General features: G+C 34.1%; 1 protein-coding gene across 1 annotated transcript; it reads left to right on the plus strand.

Moving 5' to 3' along the window:
* The first annotated feature begins 7,271 nt into the window (after positions 1-7,271).
* On the plus strand, positions 7,272-12,104 carry LOC105766198 (eukaryotic translation initiation factor 3 subunit H). Its single transcript, XM_012585570.2, has 11 exons — positions 7,272-7,502; positions 7,593-7,709; positions 7,790-7,893; positions 8,803-8,869; positions 9,680-9,813; positions 9,897-9,945; positions 10,410-10,481; positions 10,773-10,874; positions 10,993-11,060; positions 11,382-11,534; positions 11,789-12,104. The coding sequence occupies exons 1-11, from the start codon at positions 7,413-7,415 to the stop codon at positions 11,844-11,846; spliced, it is 1,014 nt and encodes a 337-aa protein (XP_012441024.1). The 5' UTR covers positions 7,272-7,412; the 3' UTR covers positions 11,847-12,104.
* Positions 12,105-26,642: the final 14,538 nt, after the last annotated feature.

The raw sequence follows: 26,642 nt of genomic DNA on the forward strand, positions 1-26,642 counted from the left end.
TGTTTTCATTACAATTTCTACATATCTATTTGTTTTTACACCCATATCAGAACAAGATCGTGAGATTAATCAACTGATTCATGATCTCACGAAATCATATGATGATGATGAAGAGGTGCCAATCAATTAGCTCAAACGGAAGCAACGCTACAAGCACATTGCAAGGAAATCCACCTGATCCAACTAATGTAACACAAATCCTTTCCAAGCTTTTATTTTACTTTTTATTTGCATATTTTTTTTACATTTTTACATGTGTTTTTCATGCATTCATAATTGTTTTCATTGCATTTTCTACATATCTATTTGTTTTTGCATAAGTGAAATTTTATGTCTAATCATGCATTGAGGACAATGAATCCCTTAGGTTTGGGGGTGTGTTGCATATATTGCATGCATGAGATATTTTGTTTGAACATTAGTTCATTTTGTCACTCATTCAGTCACTCATTTTGCCATGACATACAAATGCTAAATGGCTGTTAGACCATGAGAAGTATATTGTTAACTATGATGTTTGATGAGGATAATAACTCTTCAAACTGTGAAAATTGTGACAGTTGATTAAGTATGTTTAGCTGAGGATAGTCGTGTGAAAATTGATGCCTAAAAGTAGAATGACCTAAGTATAATCGTAATTAGTCTATAGTAGGTTTCTTTTAATACACTTAGAAGTTTTGAAACTAAGATCAGTAAATTAGCATTGTGTAATAATAAATACCACCGCAAAGCTGAGGGTAAATGAATAAACAAAATGAAATTTAAAAAGACACTATAAAACACTCCAATATTTGAAATTGTTGAGTAGGCCAGTAATACTCTGTTTGCACAATTGTATTATTGATCAGAAAAGCAAGATCAAATAAGAGTGAGTAAAAAAAACAGTTTGGGGGCATTCCATTGTAGTAGTAGGCTGGGTAGCTAAGGGGGTAGTTGTTTGCTCCATCCATCTTTTTAGTCAAAAGCCTTAGCTTCATGAATGAATTACATTCAAATTGCGGCATGATGTAATACCTGACAATCTAGTGTATGCTCCATTGACATTATCAAGTAAAGAAATCATGTGACAAGATGAATTCCTTAGAAAAAATTTCTATATAATGCAATGAAAAAATAAGTATGAGAAAAAAAAAACTAAGTTAGTAGAAAGATAAACTAAATGCAGTAAAATGTGCTTACTATAGTTAGAATTGCATGAATATTTAGGAACTTGTATTTTTAGGTAACATTTTTTGCACTTCGTATGCTAAACAAACATATAAAAGTTGAACCACTTTTTTTTTTATACAGAAGACTGCTGAGAATGGAGGTATAAAATATGTTTCATTTGGTTTAGCACTACAAGAGGCAATTGTGTAGTTATGGAAAATTCATGCATTCATACATATTCTGCTTGAGGACAAGCAAGAACTCAAGTTTGGGGGTGTGATAACTCTTGAAAAGAGTTATATTTTGAACCTCTAAGCTTGATTAAATACCTGTACTTAAGTAGATATATTCACATTTTTAGGTTATTTTTAGAACATTGCATAATAAAGCTTGGATTATGCCTCAAATGTCATTTTATGTTACTTTTACTGTTGGGAATAAGGGAATTGCTTGTTGTATGCAATAGGTGCAGGAAGGATGAAGAAAAGGAGAAAAAGGAGGAATAGAATGAAGGAAGTGAAATATTGCCATGAAAAAAGGTTGGATGGATTGCCAACACAAATGCCATAGTAATTCCAGGAAATTGCTGACGCAGTACTCTATCCTCGTCACTCTCAGCCAGTTGGACATGTACTAGATTTTGTGTTGGTTAAGGTGCGCAATTTTATCATCCTAGTCGATTTTGCAATTTTAGACTTCGAGGAAGACCGTGAGATCCCTATTCTGTTAGGGAGAGCTTTCTTAGCCACATCTAGGTCCACTATTGATTTAGAAAACAATGAACTAATCATGAAAATCAATGGTAAGATTGAAACTTTCAAATGTGGTCACCAATAGAATGAGGGATGTAAAGAATACTTAGGGAAAACATGTTATGAGATATCTATAAATTTCCTTAACGATCTTGATTCAAGAAGGGTATACTTTATGATTGATGCAAGTCGAAAGAGCAAGTATAGAGAGCGAGAAAAATGTAGCAAGGTGGAGCGGTATGACAAACATTGGACAAATTTGGACTGACAACCTAAAGGCAAAACGTCCAAGTGTTAACTAATAGAGCTGATAGACAAATCTGACACCTAATCCTCCTTAAACTAGTTTAATTTTTGTAAATTATTGTATTTTAATAGACTTAAACATTAGTACTTGGATAGGAATATGATTAAATAGGTAGTTAGGACTTACTTTTCTTTAAACTATTTAGAATTAGGATATGTACGGACAGAACACCTTAAAATTCAAGAGAAAAGGGCCAAAACAAGATCAATGTCGCAACATCGAATCAAGAATAAAAAACTTTCAAAAATCATATCGACATCGTGACACGAGTACCCCTGTGTGTGTCACAACATCGATGAAAGTGGCCCCAACTCTCAAGATTTCATGGTGTGTCGCGACATCGGCATTGTAACAGCCCAATTTTAGTTAAATCGAAACAATAGTTTTGAAACCACAAATATGAGGTTAGAAAATTATTTTAATATTATTTTTGGTATTTACAGTATGTGATTATATATTTGTGAAAGTTTCGTAAAGAAATTTTACTGTTTGAATGCTTAATTCGATAAAAAGGACTAAATCGCGTAAAGCATAAAAGTTGTGTTCTATAAGCTAAAGGTGTCTAATAGCTATAGAACATTAAATTAAAGGTCCTTAAGTGGTAAATAGGCCATTTGTGAGTTAGTGGATGATAGTGGGGTGACATTTGGTGTAATTACTAATGTTTTTAATGGTAAAATAGTAAATAAGTAAATTAATGATAAAATAAATAAAACCAAAGCTAAAATTTTGTCCATCTTTTCTTTCTTGGATGAATATTGAAGAAGAAAGACACCATTGATGAACACTTAGGGTTTGGCACACACATAGCCTGATTAAGGTACGATTTGAGCTCAATTTTTGATAATTTTTACGTTTTTGAGATTGTTGCTTTTTGTTCTAGCTAGCCCATGCCCTAATTTTTGATTTGGTAGAAGAATTTGTGAGTTTCCATTGATGATAGCTTGGTTTTTTTGAATGTTGATGATGGAAAATGAATAATTGTTGATAGATTAATATGTTTTGTAAAGTGATTTTGACAAATATGTCAAATAGGGATTAAATTGTGAAATATGCAAATTGAGTGGTTTAAATGTGAAATAAATGAAAGTTTTGGGCTGCTAGGGGCACTATAGTAATTCAACTAAGCTTGGGTTATATTGAATTGTGTAAATTTTGTATATTTGTGAAATAGAGCCTAAATTGAATAAATGTGAAACTTTAGGGGCTAAAGTGCAAAAATGTCCAAATAGGCATTTTTGGATGAAATTGAATGAATAGGTGATTAAATGAGTTAAATTTGAATTCATATAGATCAAGAAAGAAAGAAATCGGATTTAAATTTGAATTAAACAAGTAGTTGATCCGATCCGCTCGTTTCTATACAATGTAAATTCATAAGTAAATAAATGTTTTTGAATTCAAGTGTATATGTTTTATATATTGCCCAATTGATTTAAATATAGATAGGGTAAACTACACCCATGTTCACTTTTGTTTACCTTAGGTTACATTTCAGTCACTTATGTTTGAAATGTTACATTTTAGTCACTTACGTTATCGTGTTGTAACATTTTAGTCACTCAGCCATTAATTGTCGTTAACGGTGTAATGGTAAGCTGACGTGGCACGTTAAATTATCATTTCAAATAAAAATTTTAGGTTAAATTATACAATTGGTCCCCATAATTTTTCGTTTTGAGCAATTTAATTCTTTTATGTTCTTTTAACTTTCTTTCTTTCTTTTTTCTTTATTTTCCATTCTCTTCTACTTCTCCCTCTGTTTTCCTACCTTCTTTATTTCTTTTAATATACCAGGAAATTGAATTGGTAGTGAAGAAAGAAGCATGGTATGGGTTTATGGGTTTTGGTTATAGGCAAATGATGACGTTGACTTCCTACTTCTTTTTTCACTGCCAATTCGACTTACTAATATGTTAAAAGAAATGAGAAAGGTATGCAAACATAAAACAAAAGAGAATGGAAAAAAAGAGGAAATTTTAAAGAACATAAAATAAAAAAATTAAATTACTTAAAACGAAAAAAATATGGGGATCAATTGTATAATTTAACCTAAAATTTTGTTTGAAATGATGATTTAACGTGCACGTCACCATCGTTACACCATTAACGACGATTAATGGCTCAGTGACTAAAATGTTACAACATGATAACGTAAATGACTAAAACGTAACATTTCAAACATAAGTGACTAAAACGTAACCTAAGGTAAACAAAAGTGACCATGGGTGTAGTTTACCCATATAGATATATACATTGCCGAATTGATTTGTATATGTATACATATATATTGCCGAATTGATTTGAGCATTGGATGACTGGTTTCGTGCATGAATTGATTTAATTACGAAGTCGAAAGCTGCGAATAAATCTTAGGAAATGTATAGGATACTGATGTCATGATATTAGGACTTTCGAGGTGTGATTTCGTGTAAGACCATGTCTAGGACATTGGCATCGAAGTGAGAAAACGTGTAAGACCATGTCTGGGACATTGGCATCGTATATGATTTGTATAAGACCCTATCTGGGACAGTGATATCGATATGCATTAACATGTAAGACCATATTCGGGATATGGCATTGTACGAGCTTTATATGATTTCCGTGTGTTCTTAACAATTCCGAATTTGAATTTGAGCTAAATGGTTCAGGTATGTGTGAAGTTTATATTTTCATGAAATAGTAAGGTAAGTTTAGTACTTAATGTGATAATATGAATTTATATGAGATAGTTAAATGTATATGTGTTTGAGATTTATTTAAATTCGACCTAGTTGAATTGAATTATAAATATCATTGAGATGATTTATTTGCTGATGGCTTACTAAGCTTCCAAAGCTTACTTTGTGCATCCTTCCATTGTATTATAGATATATATAAAGCTCGAGCTTGGGGATCGTCAAGAATTATTGTCACACTATCAATCGCCATTTTGGTATTTTGAAAACTTGATATTATGACATATGGCATGTATAGACTATGTCAAATTTTGAATTGTATATAAGTTGCCATGCGAAATGGCTTGGTAGAGATACTAATTTTTATGTATATTCGGTCATGTTATAAGCTCTTTTGGGAAGTATGTTTCGAGGTATATATGTATGATAATGTTTGGTTATAAGATTCGGCTTGAGTCATGATTTAGTTGGTGGATGTGTTTTGTTATAATGTAATATGATTCGATGTATGTTAGCTGGTTCGAAATTTGAATAGTAGAATGGTTATGACTTGGTTAAATTTTAGTGTATGAATTGTATTGTGAAATTGGTTTGCACGGAAAAGAAGTATGGTTTGTATATGAGATATGATTAGTAGACATGAATTGTGATAAATGACTGTGTTAGACTGTGTTGTGTTAGGTAATGCCTCGTAACCCTAATCCGGCGACGGAACAGGTTAAAAGTGTTACACGTACACTGCCAGAGGTGTCGCAACATAGAACCCTTGTGTCGCGACATCATTGCAAATTTTTGCAAGGTTGACCTGACCCGTTACGTAAACCCAGTAGCCAAACCCTTATTTTAACCGATTTCTAACCTAAAAACACCACTTTTAGTCAAATTAAAACACTTTAACCCTATTTCTAAACAACCTTTAACTCCAAAACATTTTAAAAACCTCTTAAATTCTTTTAACTTTAAAAACCCCTATTCTCCTATTCTTTTCTCATTATTCTTGCTTCAATCTCTATTTATTTCCTTGTTATATTTTCTTTTGCATATACAAGCTCCACATTAACGGTCGATTTGCAACGAAGTTATATAAGGGGCAACGAGCATTTGATATAATAAGGTTAAGGGTTCCTTTTAAAGTTCTACTATTACATTGCATTACCGGTTTTGGGAATATATTGCTTGAATCTTTAGTTCACTAGTCGAATATCTTTGAAAAGTGCCTCATAGGAAAACTAAACGAACTAATGAACAATAGACACCGATGGTTGCAAATCCCTCCAACTTTCCAAACCCGAAAGTCGAATATTTTTCTTAGAACTTCAAAGGAAGACGTTCATACAACATAAGGGTTTCAAACCATCTATAGTCTTGTGTAAGGAGATATGGGCATTGGTCCGATACCATAGGTGGGAACATTTTTGTGTAACCCCCAAAAACCCTATTGTCATCCCGATATCATTCAGGGATAGGGTGTCTAAGAGACCATACGATGCTGTCTGGGGAAAGGTACCTATACAAGGCATAGATCTGCATGTCACCCCTAGGGAAATTTGTGAATTTTATAATGCTCCGTATTATGAATCCGATTTTTTCGAAAATAGTGATTTAGAATATTTTAAGGATATTAATATGGATAACTTTATAAACTATCTAACAGAGGGTATGGATGATTGGAAACACCACCCCGACACTGATATTCCCATTTCATTTACTCTAGCAATAATGTTTCCCATTGCGAAGATGTGGATACAATTTTTATGCACTAGAATTGCACCTGCTCTAAATGTTTCTAATGTAAATACTTTTCGAGCGGTGTTGTATGCAATCTTGCAAAAAAAAAAAAAGCAGGTATGTATTGATACGTGGATCTACCACTGTATAAAGAGGAGCATCAATGGCCAGAAAGTTGGGGTCTTCTTCCTTCACTCAGTGACGACCTTATGTAAAAAAGTCAGAGTTCCAATGACCGCAACTGAGCAATTCATGAAGCAACCTAAAAATGTAATTGGCGATTCGATGTACACACAATATATAAAGATTCAGAGAAAATAAATATGAGATTGGAACAAACGCCAAAAAGAAAAGATGGATGTCCAACTTTATTAGAAACAGAAAACAACATCAACATCCCGGAGAGAGTTAGGGAAGTAAAATCCTGAGGATTTAAAGGTTTGATTTTACCATGTCATAATGTCGTTAAATATTTAACAGTATGAAGATTAAAAATAATAATTTCTTAAATGTTAATCATCAAATTAAAAATTTAACAAGATAAAAGTTGAGTTATTGGAATATACATGTAAATATACTCAAGGCCCAAATTCAAAAAGATCCAATAGCCCACACTATAATAATATCCATAATAATCAATTGGAATCCGAATCAAAGAAGAATTGGAAAGGAAAATAAAAATAAAAAGTGAAATAAAATCGAACATAGGGTTCCGCTTCTCTTCTCTTCTCTTCTTTATGCTTCAGTTGTTTTGCTAACAGAGATTGCCGTTGAAGACTTAAAAGAAATTCAATAATGGCGAACTCAATGGCAAGGTCGTTCCTTCAGGTTGCGGCAACGGAGGAGGTTGCTTCCCCTCTCCGAGTTGTTCAAATCGAAGGCGTGGTGCTCTTTCGTTCCCTCTTCTAATTTATTTTTAACCTAATTTTCTTTTGATTTCGATTATCTTATCAGTAAATGTTTTTGAAAAACTAGGTGATATTAAAAATAATCAAACATTGCAAGGAGTTTTCACCTGCACTGGTTACAGGCCAGCTTCTTGGATTAGATGTTGGCAGTGTTCTTGAAGTTACTAACTGTTTTCCTTTCCCGGTAATTTGGCAAATCTCCTTTCGTTTTTGAGAATTTTTTTAGTTGAATTAGAACATCTCATGTTTTATTCGTTGAGGCAGATCCGCGAGGAAGACGAGGAGATTGAAGCTGATGGAGCTAATTATCAGCTTGAGATGATGAGATGTCTAAGGGAGGTTAATGTTGATAACAACACTGTTGGATGGTAATGTCTTTCTGCTTTATTTAATTTTTTGGTTGTTTGATTTTTACTTTTGTTAATTGTTTTTATGTGGTACTTTGAATTCAAGTATCAGCGTCGTATTTGTACTTTGTCATGTAAATTTTTAATCATGTTTAATGAGTTCTCTTATTTGATACGTGAATAGTTTGTATTATATCGTTTTTGAGGCATTTGTGTGTTTCTTGTAGTCATGTTATTTTTCATCTTGTTATTTTTCTGCGTGTTATGTTTGTGTGGTGTCTAGTATTTCCAAGTTTTGTAGCGGGTAAAAGTTAAAGTCAAATTTGATTGAATCAATGGTCTATGGTAATGAACATCCAAACATAATCTTTAATTATATTGCAGCTATTCATTGAAGGTAACTTTTTGTTTTTTGATTTCTTCGAATACTGGTGTTTGCTTTTCTATAGTTTTTTCTTTTGGAAACAGATAACAACCACCACATTAAGCTCAGCCTAACATTGTGTAGTATTTGATGGATGCGTTTTTAGATTTATGAAATTGGGATGGGTGTGAGTGTTGGATACTGGTATTTCCCAAGATGGTGGGGGGGGGGGTATGTTCAATTTTTTAGGTTTTTCCATGTATTTGGAGGGTTCTTGGAGGATCATATCTCCATACCCATGTCCGATTATGTTTTAGACATGAGTGCATCAAGAAAAATGCGGAGTCGGAGCAACATAGTCTTATATGCTAATGGAGTTAGGAATAACAGAACTGTATATATGATTTCTGAGTCCTAATAGCTCCAGTAAGTTGGGAATTAATTGTGAATACATAATACCATTATGGCAGCATCCATTGTATTAATATCTACCTTAAGTTATGGTTATATTATGAACCTTTCTGCTTTTTATTTCATGGTGTGATCTTTTCCTTATATATTTTCAGGTACCAATCAACAATTTTGGGTTCATACCAAACAGTGGAGTTGATTGAGACCTTTATGAATTATCAGGTATTTTTGAATTTTAGAGTGCCTCTTCACCTTTGTGTTATTTCCACTTAATCTGGGAAATATTTGCTTCAGATTAATGAGCCTTCCGTCCCTACTTCTTTTAACTCAGCAAGAGCAGCGAGCTAGAATTAAAATGTAACATGCCAGACATGTCATTGCCTGTTAAAAGGAACTTGTCCGGTTGTCCCTGCTTTAACATGAACTGGAGTAAATGAAACATCCTTGTCACCTATGTTGACTTCTTATTTTCCTTCAACTATCCCTATCAGACATATTTCGACATGCCAAATATATGGAAGAACTTTTTAAAAAGTAAAGTATGGCCATGTCAGGCACAACTGTATTTGACCCTCTTCCTTGAGTTTGAGCAACATAGCCTGATTGACTCGTTCCATGCTAGAAATAATCTTGGGAAATCTTTTGATAACATGGATTCCTATTTCTTAGTGATGTCCCGTGGTCAAGACAATTGGCTGATTCTCGTGAAACCATTACATTCATTCAACACCAATTCTTTTTACCCATTAACATTTTAGAGGATTTCACAAAACCCTTATTTTTTAGTTTTCAACTTTGTTTTTTGAAACTCCTGAATTTTGTATAAATTTGTGCCTAATGTTGAGCATGACATTTTTCTTCAATCAGTGGATAAAATTTTAAAATAAAACCAAATGGTGAGGCTCTATGCCTTTTCTTTGAACTTGCAACTTTGTGTTGCTTTCCATTTAAATTCACTTGTCAACTATAATTTCATTATTTTATTTGTATTTTGGAGTATTTATTTACCTGCTTATTTATTAACCCATGCAGGAGAATATTAGGAGGTGTGTGTGCATTATCTATGATCCTTCTAGGTCAAATCAAGGTGTCTTGGCTCTCAAGGCTTTGAAGCTATCTGATTCTTTTATGGAACTTTACCGAGCTAATAACTTCACTGGAGAGAAGTATGGTTTCTCCTTGCTATCAAAAGCTGTAAATATCAATTTCATATTGTCTGATATTAGTAATGGTCTCTTTGCTGTTATAGATTGCGGGAGAAAAACTTATCATGGGTCGATATTTTTGAGGAAATTCCTGTAAGCTTCTAGGGCTTCAACTATTTACTATTTCTTTGAAATAATGCAATTGATTGTAGAACTTCTATATCCATTAGCATTTTCTTTTATTAAATAACCATGATGCTCAGGATTCAAATAAGAGATGCATTCCTGATAATTATTCTGCATATGATGAATGACTGATTCCTTCAGCAGAATTAAAATATGCTGTAAGTAGGGATAGAAGCAGTTGATGTATGCATTTTTTGTAATATCTGAATCCGGATCTTCATAATTGCCATAAAATGTGTTTGAGAATCCTTGAGGTTATCATAACTTTTATTTTATTACACTCAGAATGGCATTGATATGTAAAATTGATTGGATGAGTTGGTAGATTAGGATTTCTTTACGTTCACCCAAAATAGTGTATTTTGCAAATGTAATAAACATGGTTCCCACTTTTATGTTAACGTCTGTGCTGCTTTTTTTTTTTTGGACAGATCAAAGTCTCAAATTCTGCACTTATCAGTGCCTTTATGACTGAGCTGGAATCTGATACTCCGGTCAAACAGGTGAAATATAAATTGTTGATTGAATAATTTTCTGTAGTGCTGTTGTAAAAGAGTTTGTACCGTATCTTATTCGTACTTTGGGGTGGGTGTTGAATATTGGTGTCTGAGATGGGTATGATATATATTTCTAAGTTTTCCTATATATTTGGAAGATTATTTTCCTATACATATGTTTGAATATGTGTTGGGCGTAAATGTCAGATATGGATACTTGGGGAACATGAAGAACTGAACTAACATAGCTTGTACATGTGAAATTCGCTTTCTTTTGACGGTAATTCTTTGTTTTAGTGTGATTATGACCGTCTGCAATTGTCAACTAAACCATATATGGAGAGGAATGTGGAATTTTTGATCGAATGCATGGATGATTTGTCAATGGAACAACAGAAGGTAGGCATTTGGCATTCCCCTTTATCTGATATTGTACTTATACCATTAGTTGTGATTTTATGATTTAACGTAATTGCCTTTTATTTTATTTGATTATACTTTTTTTCTCGTTTTGCAGTTTCAATTTTACTATAGGAGTCTGTCACGACAGCAAGCCCAGCAACAGGCATGGCTTCAGAAAAGAAGGTGGTATACTTGAGCTATCCATGTTATTCAAACAAACTCTTCTAACCTTTTAAATGATTTTCCTGGGAAGAGAGGGGAAATGTAGAACAAAATCGTCAAGTAAATTTAATGGAATTGTTATCTAATTTCTGCTCTCGAATTTTCTGGGGCTCAAAGCTTTCAAGTGGAATTAGTTGAAGATTGTTCTTTTTTTAGGATTTTGTGGACCATAATTATTAAAAGCCAGAAAGATTAAAGTTCTCACCTCTCTTTTATGTATTATATGGTCAGGCATTTTTTAGAAAATAAATATTGTTATGCATGTTTGTTTTGTATCTATAGGACAGAGAACATGGCTAGAAAAGCTGCTGGGGAGGAGCCTCTGCCAGAGGAGGACCCCTCAAATCCGATCTTCAAGCCAATCCCTGAACCATCACGTTTGGAGAGCTTTCTCGTAACAAATCAAATTGCTAATTACTGCAACCAAATCAACGGGTATGTTTGTCTATTTTTGGTTGGAATTGTCTTTTAGGATAGCCTGACATCTCTAAAGCGCCAAGGCTTAAAAAAATGGATTAGCAGTTGAACCGGCTGGACTGCTGGTTGAACCGGTCTGATCATCAGTTCAGTTCTAGATTCAGCTGGTTCAAATTTCATACCTGAAGAAAATGACTAGAAATGATGTAACCTAGTTTCTTTGGAAGCTAAAAAAGATGATAAAAGATTCTCTGTTTTTATGTTTTTTGCAGGGTTGCCGGGCAAAACTTCAACAGATTGTATTTAATGAAGTCCTTGCACGATAATTGACGACGAATTTTTAATTCATGGGTAGCTGTAATATTCCTTTTTATCGATGAACAAGATAATTACTTTTGGTTTTTCATTAAATCACTTTTTTTTGTTATCACTATTGTTTTTGGGGTCATTTGTTTAGCTTTTACCTACTAATGTAGGTGTTCATGGCCAGGCTTGTTTTGTCTGTGGCCCAAAAAATTTTGTTAGCGAATTTAATATTATCGCTCGTAATGGTTACATTTCGGCCTATAATATTACATTTTAAAAAGAGATTACGGTGTTTGGATTTTAATATTTTCAACATTCTGATCATACTATAATATTATATTATGGTCATCTCATAGTAGAGGGAACAAATTTATTATGATCTATTAATTAAGAATTTTAGATTTCAGGTGTAAATTTTGGACTAACTTGCTTTTTGTTTATATTAATCTAATCAATTTATATTTTTTTCTTAATTAAAGTTAGATTAACTAAAAACAAAAAAATACTTTTCTTATCAGTGAACTCATACATTATAATTGTAATCATGGTATTTTATTTAATAATTTATATATTAGATAATTATAACTATATTTATAGGAGCAATCACTTTTCAAAAATCATTACATGATTTATAAATTTTTTAACATAATTTATTTAAATAACATATAAATTATAATAAGAAGAAGGAATTGTAATAATTTATCATAATTTTATAGAAATTGAGACAAAATATAAAAGAAAATAAACTTGTTTAAATTTTTTTATTATAACAAGGACAATTAACTGAAATGTAGACCTGTTCATGGGTTGGGCTACCTGACTCCGGCCTGAAGACCCGCCCGAAAAGAGGGAGGGTTTGCCTAAAAATATAGGCCTAAAAAATGAGTTTGGGTAAAAAAAATAAGGCTTGTTTAGAAAATAGGCTGGGCTTCAGGTAAGACTTTTTTAGCCCGAGCTCAGCCCGAATATACAGAAAAAAAACTATTTATTTTACTGTTCTTGCTGTTTTTTGTTTTTACTTTTTTGCTATTTTCTTTGTTTTTTTTTACTATTTTGCTACAATTTTACTACTATGTTGCTACTATTTTGTTGTTATTGTTTGGATATTGTATAACTTTTGCTTTATTGTTAATTTTGTTACTATTTTAGAGGCATTTGCTTGTTAAGTTGCACCTATCTTAGTGTTATTTAAGTGTACATATTGTTTTTTAATTTATTTTCAATTTGTTGGGAAACATTTACTTTAATATTTTTAGTATTTTTGATGTATTATATATATTTTTAAAATGTATATAAAAAAATAAAAAAATCAATACGAACATTTTTATTCAGGCTGGGCTCGGGCATAGCAAACGGGCCTAAAATTTTGGTTGGGCTCGGCCTGGCCTATGGACACCTCTAGTGAAATGTGCTTCTAGATAATTTTATATTCTATCAACTAAACACCTAAATCTTACATTCTAACCAAATGAACCAAACAAAATAATCTCACATTCCACTCATAATGTTATATTCCTTTAATCTTACTACAGAATGTAATATTAGATTCGAAGAACCAAATATCCCCTTAGGATGTATTTGGCTGAGAGGAAAAATGGAAGGACGGAAAAATGGAAAGAAAATAAATTGAGTGATTGTGCGTGGTAAGAAAGAAAAGTGAAGAAAAAAAATGAGAGGGATATGTTCAAACTAATGTAATTTTTTAATATTTTTAGTTTTAACTTTACCAAGCAATTGAAAAAGATTTTTTTTCTTTTAATTTTTTCATATTTTATATCAAACACATCTATAGAAAGAAAAAAAAAAGAATTATTTTATATCTTTTTATATTTCAACTCTTCCAAGAAAAGTCTTAATAGTTTTTTTTAATAAAGTGAGGCGTTTGACATGTTAATGAAATGGATCATTTTAAGGGTTTATTTTAACAACTTTTGTAATAACTAGACCTGTTAATGGGTCAAACTACCTGCTTAGGCCCAAAGGCTCGCCCGTAATTTGAGAGAGTTTGAATAAAAATATTAGACCTAAAAAACAAGCTTGGGCAAAAAATAAGGCCTATTTAAAATATGGGCTAGGCTCGGGCTTGAACATTAAAGGATAATGGGCCTAATTTGGTTATGGTGGATGCTGTTGCATCAGGGTCGAGCCATGATGGCTTTGAAGATAGGAGTAATAGATCCTATAACCAAAATTGTCCTAAGTTTGATGGGCATGATATTTTGGGGTTGATGGTCTAAGATGGAACAATATTTTGAAGGGGAAGCAATGCCTGATATTGCTAAGGTTCAAATAATGATGCTTCAGTTAGAGAGGAAGACGTTGGATTAAAATCATTTTTACACACAACAGAGGGGTGGATTTCACATGTTGGAGTGAGATTCATACCTACAGCAGTTGAATGAATGATTTGGATCTGACTTTTCTGAACAGAGGGGGCCAGTTGAGCATTACAATGATGACTTTGTTAGTATTCTTCATCAATTGCAACTATCAGAGTCATATGCTCTTAGCATATTTCTAGTAATTTGAAGAGATTTCTTAATATTTGTGTTTATTTAAGCCTAATATATTGATTAAGGGTTTTCTTATGGCTAGACAAGTGGAAAGTATCTTGATTAGTAACTAGAGAAGAATTTTCCCTTATATTTCTTCTTCTTATGCTAAAACTAGTACTTTGTTTCCTAGTACTGCATCTACTCAAAAAATGCTATAATGGTCTTAGTGCTTTACTACTAATCTAGGTTCAATATCTTCTAAATTAGGGTCTGGTGGGCACAAAGCTAATACCAAATTACCTTCTCATGTTGACATTGAGGAAAGGAAGAAGAAAGGCTTATGTTTTTGGTATAGAGCCAAGTTTGTTCCAAGGCATAATAAATGTACTAAGTCTCAATTGTATCAGATTTTGATTGAGACCCATCATGAAGGGGATAAGGGGGGATTTGCAAGAATGTGACAAACATTTGGATGGTAGTCAATAAGATAATGGGGAGGATGAGTTACCTATTCTCTATTTATATGTGATGCAAGTGTCCCATGGCAATGAAACAATGAAACTTACAACCAAATTTGGTTCCAATTGGGTGTTTGTGCTGGTGGATTCAGGGAGCACTCATAACTTTTTTGATGGAGCACTAACTTGAACTTTGGGGTGTCCAGTTTAGAAGCAATATCAGTTGAAGGTGGAAGTTGCTGATGGGGCTTTATATACACTCGAGGCTTGTGCAAAAATGTTAGTTGGGAAACACAAGGTACTCAGTTCGTCATAGACTTCATGGTGCTATCCTTGAAAGGATGTGAGGTAGTTGTAAACATACAGTGGTTATTGACCTGCCGCCAATTATAATGGTAGTTTTAGTGCATTTCGACACTTAACAAGCTTGTTTTCTAACCATTTTATAATTATTTATTGCATTTCAACTTTCGTAGATTAGATTAATTATTTGCAAAATAAGCATTTTACGTACTTTTTTAGTATTTTAATGACCCGTAAGGCCAACTTGGGCATTGGGAACGAATAATGAGCTATTTGAGTGTGTAGGGTGCCAATTCAAGCCCAAGAATGCAAAGGATGATGGTCGTGTCGCTACTCAGGGACTTTCGTGTCGCAACACAAGACATCGAATAAAACTACTATTAAATTAACCATTTTACAAAACAATCCTCTTTTTTAAAATTGGAATTCTTTTCTACATTATTTTCATAAATTGATTTATTTTTCTAAAAGCCATAGTCGAAGACATTTCCAGCTTACCATGCTTCGAATTTTTGAACACATTTTGAGCTAAGATCTATAAATTACCCTCAAAACTTCTATGCCCAATTTTGGGGTGTGACAACTTTTCCCCTCTAAAAAGAATTTCGTCCTCAAAATTCCTTGCTGACAAGTCACTTGCTTGATCACAAAATATGTTATTTCTACTTTTAAACCAACCACAACATTTTCGCTGCGCAACTCTGATCCTATTCTCTTTAACTTCCTACAACTTCTTTTAAAGATCGTATTCACTACCACAGACTATTCTACGGTAACTTCTCTAACAATTTCCTCTATTCACTATGACATTCTTGTTTAAGGAACTCGTAACCGTTGTTCTTAATCGAATAATATCTATTGGGATTTTCCACTTACTAACTAAATCGCTCAAAATTTACGAAGGCATAGAACTTAAGTCTACTAACGAGAATAAAAGATTTATTACGAGACAAAAATACATACAATCTCGACAGTCGAATTTTGATTTTGCGGCTCCCTAATAGCATATACATGAGCTAGACATCTTGACTCAACCTACGTAGCAACAGTATGAGCAACAACTCGCTGCCCAACTTCTCTCTAATTACCACCTCTACCTCAGCCATGACCTCTAGCAGGCACAGGTGTAGGTGTAGAACTCTGGGTCTGTTCTGTTTGGACAATCCCTCAACAAGTATTCGTTAGAGCCACACTTGAAACATCAACTAGTCAGTTTTTGAAACTCTCCAGGATGCCTACACTCACAGTTTCCACAAAGCGGCCATCCAAAACCACCTGACGATCCACCAATACAACTACAACACTATTTTGCTGTCTAGATTGACTTGTTCAAAATTTGTGTCGTGCACTTCTATCAAAACCTTAGTATCATACCTTCTCTTAGATGGTCATCTAGATGCACAAGAACTATAAGAAGTTCTCTTTCCCGATTCAGTCACCACAGAGCAAAGCTGTTCAACCAAAGTTTCCTTCACAACTTTGACTTTCTCGACCAACTCATCAAACAACTTTGTGTTCTAAGCTACCAAGTAAACTCGAATCTCATGATTAGGACCCAAACGAAACCTCTTACAAGGGTCCCTCTTAGTAAGAATCATATAAGAAACATACTAATTAAGTCGTACGAACTCTAACTCATACTCAGCTATGGTCAAATTACCTTGAACTAGGTGTAAAAACTCTCGTATACAGGTTTCCATATACTGTTAACCCATAAACTTCCTCTTAAAACCTCAAGAAAGTAATCCCAAGTCAACTGGTCTGTAGTAGTACCTCTCTTCACAGTATTCCACCAACGATGAGCCTCACCGTCAAGTAGGGACACAGTACAACCCAATTTCTCCTTGTTAGAATAGGACATTTGCTCGAGGATCCTTTCAATTCCTTCAAGCCAATACTTTGCTAAAGTTGGATCGGTCCATTTCATTCCAGCAAATTCCTTACCACCCAACGCCTGTAGACCTTCAAGTGGCAATCCTCGATTAACAGCTGTAAAGTTGGCAGGTGCGGGAGTAGGGCTAGCACCAACAATCCTTTAAAACGCTCTAATCATAGCCTCCACTAGAGGGCCTGTAACACCTTTAACCCATATCTGTCGTCGAAACAGTGTTACAAAGCATTACCAAAATTTACAGATCATATATAGATATTTCATAACATTTAACACTCATACCAGAAATGGGTAATAATCAATCATATTGTCCCTTAAATTAGCCATCGAGGCCCTAAATACACATTAGAAACAAGTCGGGACTAAACTGGGTACTCAGAGAATTTTTTTCTCAAAATATCAAAATTTTTCTAAGGTATAGGAAACACACGCTCGTGTGGTCAGGCCATGTGAGCAAGAGACACGCCAATCTCTCAGGTCGTGTGGGCATTCGAAGTAGGGTACATGGCCGTGTCCCAGCCCGTGTCTTTACTCGTGTAACTCTCTAACTTAGGTCACACGGCCAAGTCACATGCCCGTGTGCTAGGCCATGTGAACATGATGATTCACATTAAATAGATGCAGGGGCCACACGGCCAAGTCACACGCCCGCGTGCCAGGCCGTTTGATCAATTTTGAGCATTCTATTTTGAAATTTTTAAGATGCAGGGGACACACGGCCAAAACACACACGGCTGAGACACACGCCCGTATGGACAAAATAGGGATATTTTTAAGCCATATTTCTCACCCAAATTCGCCTTCCACCTATATAAACACGTAAACATATTATTAAGCCAATACAATACATCCAAATCAAGCCAATATCAAGTATCATTTATGACATATTAATACATATGACCAAGTCTTCATTTTTATCAAGTTAACCTAATACATATAAAAACATCTTTGTACTAAATATGCCATTTCATCCATTCTTCAATTTATCCATATGATTTCCACCACCCATCCATTTCAAATACACATCAACCATGTCTAGACTCTTATATACTTTTCAAAACATATCTATCACAAGCCATTCCAAAGGCTAATTTCAACCAAAATCACATACATGCCATTAATGACCCAATTCAACCTATACATGCCATTATAACCAGAAGTAATTTACTAATTATATCGAAATGAGCCGAGAGATAGTGTGATGTTGTTCCGACTAGCTTCCAACCAAATTGAGCTTCCGAATTACTATAAAAAAAAGAAATAAAATACAGTAAGCATATTATGCTTAGTAAGTTTGTATAACGGGAAATTAACTTACCATTCAATTACATTTTAAGTAAGCATGCAAAATTCATCCAAAGAAATTCGGCAATTTGCCTAAACACATATAATCTCAAGAAACAAGTTAGTTATGTACTTCATATGAATATCATGAAACAAAGATGAGCTCATCACGTAACAATTCTCATATACATATGTTTTCCACATCATATAATCATATAACAGATATATTTCATCTTAAGCTCAGATTATTCCATGTCAGAACTTTGCCTGTTGAATTTATTTGAAATATCGATGGATACACAGGTAGTACACTTGAAGTGTACAAAACTATAATCCGTCAATTCATATTTGGGAATGCTCATACGAACACTTAAACGGGAAGCTCTCTCTCGAGCCATATAAGAGGAAGCTCATGTTAGCCATGTAACGGGAAGCTTATTCGTGCTGTATAACAGAAAGCTCATAAGAGCCATATTCAGGAAGCTCCGAATAGTCATATATTGGGAAGTTCAAGCGAGCCATATCGGGAAGCTTCGGAGAGCCATTAATCAGGAAGCTCACAAAGAACCTTTAATCGGGAAGATCACGAAGAGCCATATATCGGGACGCTAATAAGAGCTGCGGTGTGTCCACAACACATGCAGGTTCACAACTGATTGGGATGCTTCGAAGAGCTATTAATGGGAAGCTTGAGAGGGCTTATAATGGGACACTTTTTCGAGCTATGGTGAGTCCACAACATATGCAGGACCACAATCAATTCGAGAACCCTGTATCCATCGAAATTTCATCTATTCAAACGAAACTTAACATTTATTGGGATTTGTTGGATATATAATTGATTTCATATAAATAGCAATTTCACAATTCACATATACAACATTCAATCCAAATATATAAATATATACAATTTAGTTACATGAACTTACCTTGATAAGTGTTCGTTGATTTGTTGTCTATTAACCGACACTTTTTCTTTTCCTCGATCTAATTTCATATTTTGTCTATCTGAATCTATACGAGTAAATTTAACTCAATTTAATAAAATTTATATTCAATTCAATTCAATTCACATCTTAGGCAAAATTACCGTTTTGCCCCTATACTTTTATTTAATTATGTTTTCGTCCCTAGGCTCGAAAAATGAAATGCATGCAATTTAATCCTTATTCCAAGCCTAGCTGATTTTTTTACATGCCACAATAGAAGCCCATGTATTTCATAAAATTTAGAATTTTTCTATTAATTTTACAACCTTTTAATTTAGTCCCTAAACCATAATTCATCAAAATTCCCTTTACGAAAGTTGTTTATCTATCAACAACCTTTCATTTCCTACCATAAAAATTCATAATTCAATTATATTCATCCATGGAAAAACCTTAGTACTTTGATAACTTTGCAAGTTAATCCCCGAGATAGCTAAATTAAGCTATTACGATCTCGAAAACATAAAAATTACTAAAAACGAGACTTGAATACTCACCTAATTGAGCCAAAGTAATCTTGTTTATCTTTAAGCTTCAAAATAGGCTTTCCATGTCTTTTGATTTTATGAAAGATGATAAATAACAATATTTTGTTTTATTTTATTATTTATCATCTTTCCAATTTTTCTTTTTTTTTTCTTAATTTTCCATGGATGAATCATCATACTTATCTACTAACTCCTCTTAATGGTCTATTTGCCATATAAGGACCTCCAATTTTGAATTCCATAGCTATTTGATACTTATAGCTACTAGAACTCAACTTTTGCATTTCATGCAATTTGGTCCTTTTATCAATTAAACATGTAATTGGTAAAATTTTCCTAATTAAATTTTCATACGATACTTCTATCATAATTCAGACCATAAAATAATATTAAAATAAATTTTCTTTTCAGACTCAAATTTGTGGTATCGAAACAACTGTTCCGATTTCAGTAAAAACAGGCTGTTACAACTCTCCCCCTTTAAAGAATTTTCGTCCTTGAAAATCTTACCAGTAAAGAGTTTCGGATATTGTTTTCTCATTGTTTCCTCGGGTTCCCAGGTAGCCTCTTCTATTCCATGCCATTTCTAGAGAACTTTTACTAAGGCTACCTTTTTATTTCTCAATTCTTTCGTCTCACGTGCTAGAATTTTGATCGGTTCCTCACTGTATGTCATGTCATGCTAAATCTTGGTATCTGTCAGAGAGATAACATGTGAAGGGTCTGATGATATCGTCGTAACATAGACACGTGAAAGACGTTGTGAATCTTGTCAAGTTTTGGTGGTAGCGCCAATTGGTATGCAACAGGTCCGATTCTTTCAATAACCTTATACGACCCAATAAATCGTGGACTCAATTTGCCTTTACGGCCAAATCGAAGAATTTTTTTTCCTAGGTGATACTTTCAAGAATACCTTATCGCCAATTTGGAATTCTATTTCTTTTCGTTTAAGATCCGCAGAAGATTTCTGACGATCAGAAGCTGCTTTCAAACTATCTTTGATCACTTTCACTTTTTCTTCGGTTTCACGAATCAAATCAACTCCGTGTATCTTTTTCTCACTGAGCTTAGTACAATACAACGGAGTTCTACATTTACGTCCATATGGAGCTTCATACGGTGCCATCTTTATACTTGACTGATAATTGTTATTATATGCGAATTCGACTAATGGTAGATATTTTTCCCAATTACCTTCGAATTCTATAATACAGCACCGAAACATATCTTCAAGAATTTGTATCACACATTTGGATTGACCATTAGTTTGAGGAGGCAGTACTGAAATGTAATTACGTACCCAAGGCTTCTTGCAACTTGTTCTAGAATCAGGATGTGAATCGGGGATCTCTGTCTGAAATAATAGAGACTGTCACTCCATGTAGCCTGACAATCTCAGAAACATATAACTTTGCTAATCTGTCTAGGAAGAAATCCATACGTACCGAAATAAAGTGTGCAGACTTCGTCAAACGATCGATGATTACCCAAATAACATATTTCTTTTTTGGAGATAGGAGTAAACCCGATACAAAATCCATAGCAACTCTTTCCCACTTCCATTCTGATATTGTAACTGGCTGTAATAATGTCGAAGGTACCTGATATTTAGCTTTAACTTGTTGACATATTAAACATCTAGATATAAATTCAGAAATGTCACGTTTCATTCCCGACCACCAATACATTTGTTTCAAATCATTGTACATTTTATTACTCCCTGAATGAACAAACATAGTACCATTATGAGCTTCGTAAAAAATCTTCTGTACAAGTTTTGAATTCTTTGGAATACAAACTCTGCCTATGAATAACAGACAGCCATCAGGTCTAATATGAAATTCTGAATCAGAAGTTGTTTCGCACTGTACTTGTTTAGCTTGCAACTCACTATCACTTTTCTGAGCTTCACAGATCTGCTGCAGAAACATCTGTTTAACTTTTAGCTCAGCCAAGATTGAACCATCACCGGACAATGACAATCGGGTATTCATTTCTCGTAAAGCAAACATAGACTTTCTACTTAGAGCATCTGCAACCGCATTTGCTTTTCCCGGATGATAATCAATAAACAGATTATAATCTTTTAACAATTCAAGCCACCTGTGTTGTCTCAGATTCAAATCTTTCTGTTACATCAGATATTTTAAGCTTTTATGATCGGTGAATATATGACACTTTTCACAAAACAAGTAGTGTCACCTAATTTTTAGCGCAAATACAATAGTTGCCAATTCTAAGTCATGTATTGGGTAATTCTTTCCATGTGGTTTAAGTTCTCTATAAGCATAGGCTATTACTTTACCTTCTTGCATCAAAACACAACCTAAACCATTTAATGACACATCACTATAAATTACAAATTCTTTACCTGATCCAGGCTGTACTAGAACTGGTGCTTCAGTCAATAGAGCTTTCAACCAGTCAAAACTTTGTTGACATTTATTAGTCCATTCAAATTTAACATCTTTTTGTAGTAGCTTTGTCATCGGAGAAGCTATCATCGAAAACCCTTATACAAATCTCCGATAATAATTGGTAATCCCAAAAAACTTCTGACTTCAGGTACATTTTTTGGCGGTTTCCAGTTAACAATTGTTGATATTTTATTCGGATCCACTCTAATGCCTTCAGCAGACACTATATGTCCTAGAAAACCAACTTCCCGAAGCCAGAAATCACATTTACTGAATTTAGCATACAACTATTTCTCACGCAGTGTTTGCAGAACAATTCTCAAATGATCAACATGTTCATTTTCATCTCGGGAATATACCATAATATCATCAATAAATACCACCACAAATCTATCTAGATACGGTCTAAAAATTCTGTTGATTAGATCCATAAATACCGCAGGTGCATTTGTCAAGCCAAACGACATCACAAGAAATTCATAATGCCCGTACCTAGTTCTGAAGGCTGTTTTTGGCACATCCGAGTCTTTTACTCGTAACTGATAATAACTAGAACGGATATCAATCTTCAAAAATATTGTAGCACCTTTCAACTAGTCAAACAAGTCATCAATGCGAGGCAGTGGGTACTTATTCTTGATCGTGACTTTATTGAGCTATCTGTAATCAATACACAATCTCAATAATCTGTCCTTTTTCTTGTTAAATAGAACCGATTCACCCCATGGTGAAAACCTAGGTCGAGCAAAACCTCTATCAGTCAACTCTTGCAACTGTGCTTTTAATTCTTTTAATTCTATTGAAGCCATTCTATAGGGTGCTATAGATATTGGTGTTGTCCCCGGAACAAGATCTATAGAACATTCCAGTTCTCTAACTGGTGGTAATCCAGGTAACTCTTCCGGAAACACATCAGGATATTCACAAACTACTAACACTGGTTTAATCTTCGATTCAAATACTTTAGTGTCCAACACATAAGCAAGATAAGCATTATACCCTTTTCTGACATATTTCTGTGCTGACATGGCTGATATCACATTAGATAACCTATCCGGCTTATCAAATTCAATATAGAACAATTCACCATTCTGACATTTCAATATAATATGCTTCTATTTACAATTTACTACGACATCATGCTGAGCCAACCAATCCATACCCAGAATTACATCAAAGTCATCAAACGATAATAACATTAAATCAGCCAGAAAATAGAAACCCCGTGTCATTAAAGGACAATGCTTGCAAATTTTATCCACCATCACATATTGGCCCAAGGGGTTCAATACTTTAACCACGAATTTAGTGGACTCAACAGAAATTTTTTTATTTAGCACTAAATTCATACAAATGTATGAATATGTTGAACCATGATCAATTAAAGCAATTATATTAGTATCAAGAAGAGAAAAAGTACCAGTAATAATGTCGGGTGTAGGGTCATCCTCACGTGCACGAATAGCATATGTTCTTGATCTTTTGTTTTACCTTGGCTTCCATTTACCTCTTGTAATTTACCTCTTGTAGCGGGGTTGCTCGGCCTTAAAGTTTGAAAAGGATCTTTCTCAAGTTTTTTCGGACAGTCTCTCAGATAGTGGTCAAAAGAACCACATCTAAAGCAAGCTTCGCTTTTCATGCGACACTCTTCAAAATGCAGTTTATTACAGTGCTTGCATCTGGGTTTGGTGTTTCTAACACTATCTGCACTTGCTATAGATGTAGCCTGAGATCTTGGATTAGAGTGTTGAATACTTTTTTTCCCAGAATAACCCGTAGAAGTGGTAAATCAGTCATGATATTTCTTTGATTTCTTTGAGATCAATTGTTGTGACTTCCCCATAAATCTTTTACTTGAAGTTCGGGCTTCAATCTCAACTTGTCTTTTCTCTTTTCTAAGATCTTCAGCTTTATAGGCCCGATCAACCAGTACAACAAATTCTTTTAGTTCAAGAATCCCAACTAACAGTTTTATGTCTTCATTCAACCCTTCTTCAAACCGCTTACACATTGTGATTTCAGTCGGGATACATTCTCTGGCATACTTAATTAGTCTGACAAATTCTCGTTCATACTCAAATACTGTCATGTGGCCCTGTTTAAGTTCTAGGAATTCTTTTCGTTTCTGATCAAGAAAGCTGATATACTTCTTTCAAAATTCGGTTTGGAAAAATTCCCATGTAACCCTTTCTATCGGTACAACAAAAATCAGTGTATTCCACCATTGGTAAGCCGAATCTTTTAGCAGTGATACAACACATTTTAAACATTCAGCTAGTGTACAAAACAATTCATCCAGAACCCTGATAGTATTGTCCAACCAAAACTCAGCTATTTCAGGATCATCTTCGGCTGTAGCTCTGAATTCTTCTGTCCCATATTTACGAATTTTATTAACAGGAAACTTACCAGTTCTAACAAGTTCTATACCTTGAGGCATATCGAGAACTGGTTGAGAAACATGTGGCGAAGGTTGTTGTACAACCGGATTTGTTCTTACAAATTCTATAAACCACTCATTCATCATTTGGAAGAAGGCTTCTTTAGCCTCTCCTCCTCGGCCCTCAGATACGGGCCTTTTACTATTAGATGCTGCTCTTTGAACTGAAGCTTGAGCATTACTATTAGCTTTTTTGGATTCAGCTCTGTTGGACGACATTACTATATGAAAAACATGTTTAAAATAGTTAGGAGATATCATATTATCATAGGTTAAATAATGGCATGTATAGCTAGACTCGTACATGCTACGTTAGTTTGAGAATCAGCTAAACCGTAGCTCTGATACCAATAAATGTAACACCCTTAACCCATATCTGTTGCCAAAATAAGGTTTCGAGCATTACCAAAATTTGCAAATCAAATACAGATATTTTAGACCATTTAACATTCATACCAGAAATGGGTTATAGTCAATCATATTGTCCCTTAAATTAGCCATCGAATCCCAAAATATGCATTAGAAACAAGTTGGGACAAAATTGGCTACTTAGAGAATTTTTTTTCGTAAAATCTCAAAATTTTTCTAAGGTGCAGGGATTACATGCCCGTATGGTCAGGCCGTGTGGGCATTCGAAGTAAGGTACACGGACGTGTCCCAACACGTATCCTTACCCGTGTAACTCTCTGACTTAGGTCACACGGCCAAGTCACACACGGCTGAGACACTCGCCAGTGTGGACGAAATAGGGCTATTTTCAAGCCATATTTCTCACCCAAATTTTCCTTCCACCTATATAAACACGTAAACATATTCTCAAGCCAATACAATACATCCAAATCAAGCCAATATCAAGTATCATTTATGACATTAATACATATGACCAAGTCTTCATTTTTATCAAGTTAACCTAATACATATAAAAACATCTTTGTACTAACTATGCCATTTCATCCATTCATCAATTTATCCATATGATTTCCACCACTTATCCATTTCAAACACATATCAACCATGTTTAGACTCTTATACACTTTTCAAAACATATCTATCACAAGCCATTCCAAAGGCTAGTTTTAACCAAAATAAAAAACATGCCATTAATAGCCCAATTCAACCTATACATGCCATTATAACCAAAAGTAATTTACTAATTATACCGAAATGAGCCGAGAGATAGTGTGATGTTGTTCTGACCAGCTTCCAACCAAATTGAGCTTCCGAATTACTATAAAACAGAGGAAATAAAATACAGTAAGCATATTATGCTTAGTAAGTTCGTATAACTGGAAATCAACTTACCATTCAATTACATTTTAAGTAAACACGCAAAATTCATCCAAAGAAATTTGGCAATTTGCCTAAACAGATATAATCTCAAGAAACAAGTTAGTTATGTACTTCATGTGAATATCAAGAAACAAGGATGAGCTCATCACGTAACAATTTTCATATACATATGTTTTCCACATCATATAATCATATAACAGATATATTTCATCTTAAGCTCAGATTATTCCATGTTAGAACTTTGCCCGTTGAATTTATTTGAAATATCGATGGATACACAGGTAGTACACTTGAAGTGTACAAAACTGTAATCCGTCAATTCATATTCGGGAATGCTCATACGAACACTTAAAGGGAAAGCTCTCTCTCGAGCCATATAACAGGAAGCTCATGTTAGCCATGTAACGGGAAGCTTATTCGTGCTGTATAACAGGAAGCTCATAAGAGCCATATTCAGGAAGCTCACGAAGAGCCATATATCGGGACGCTAATAAAAGCCGCGGTGTGTCCACAACACATGCAGGTTCACAACCGATTGGGATGCTTCGAAGAGCTATTAACGGGAAGCTCAAGAGGACTTATAATGGGATGCTCTTTTGAGCTATGGTGAGTTTGCAACATATGCAGGACCACAATCAATTCGGGAACGCTGTATCCATTGAAATTTCATCTATTCAAACGGAACTTAACATTTATCAGGCTTTGTTTCATATATAATCGATTTCATATAAATAGCAATTTCACAATTCATTTATACAACAT

This window comes from Gossypium raimondii, chromosome 5 (genome assembly GCF_025698545.1).
Source record: "Gossypium raimondii isolate GPD5lz chromosome 5, ASM2569854v1, whole genome shotgun sequence".
Taxonomy (NCBI): Eukaryota; Viridiplantae; Streptophyta; class Magnoliopsida; order Malvales; family Malvaceae; genus Gossypium; species Gossypium raimondii.

Coding starts and splice junctions, on each gene's coding strand:
- LOC105766198 (XM_012585570.2), top strand. CDS start 7,413: ATGGCGAACTCAATGGCAAGGTCGTTCCTTCAGGTTGCGGCAACGGAG. Junction 7,894..8,802: donor GATAACAACACTGTTGGATG/GTAATGTCTTTC, acceptor ATATATTTTCAG/GTACCAATCAACAATTTTGG. Junction 10,875..10,992: donor TGTCAATGGAACAACAGAAG/GTAGGCATTTGG, acceptor CTCGTTTTGCAG/TTTCAATTTTACTATAGGAG.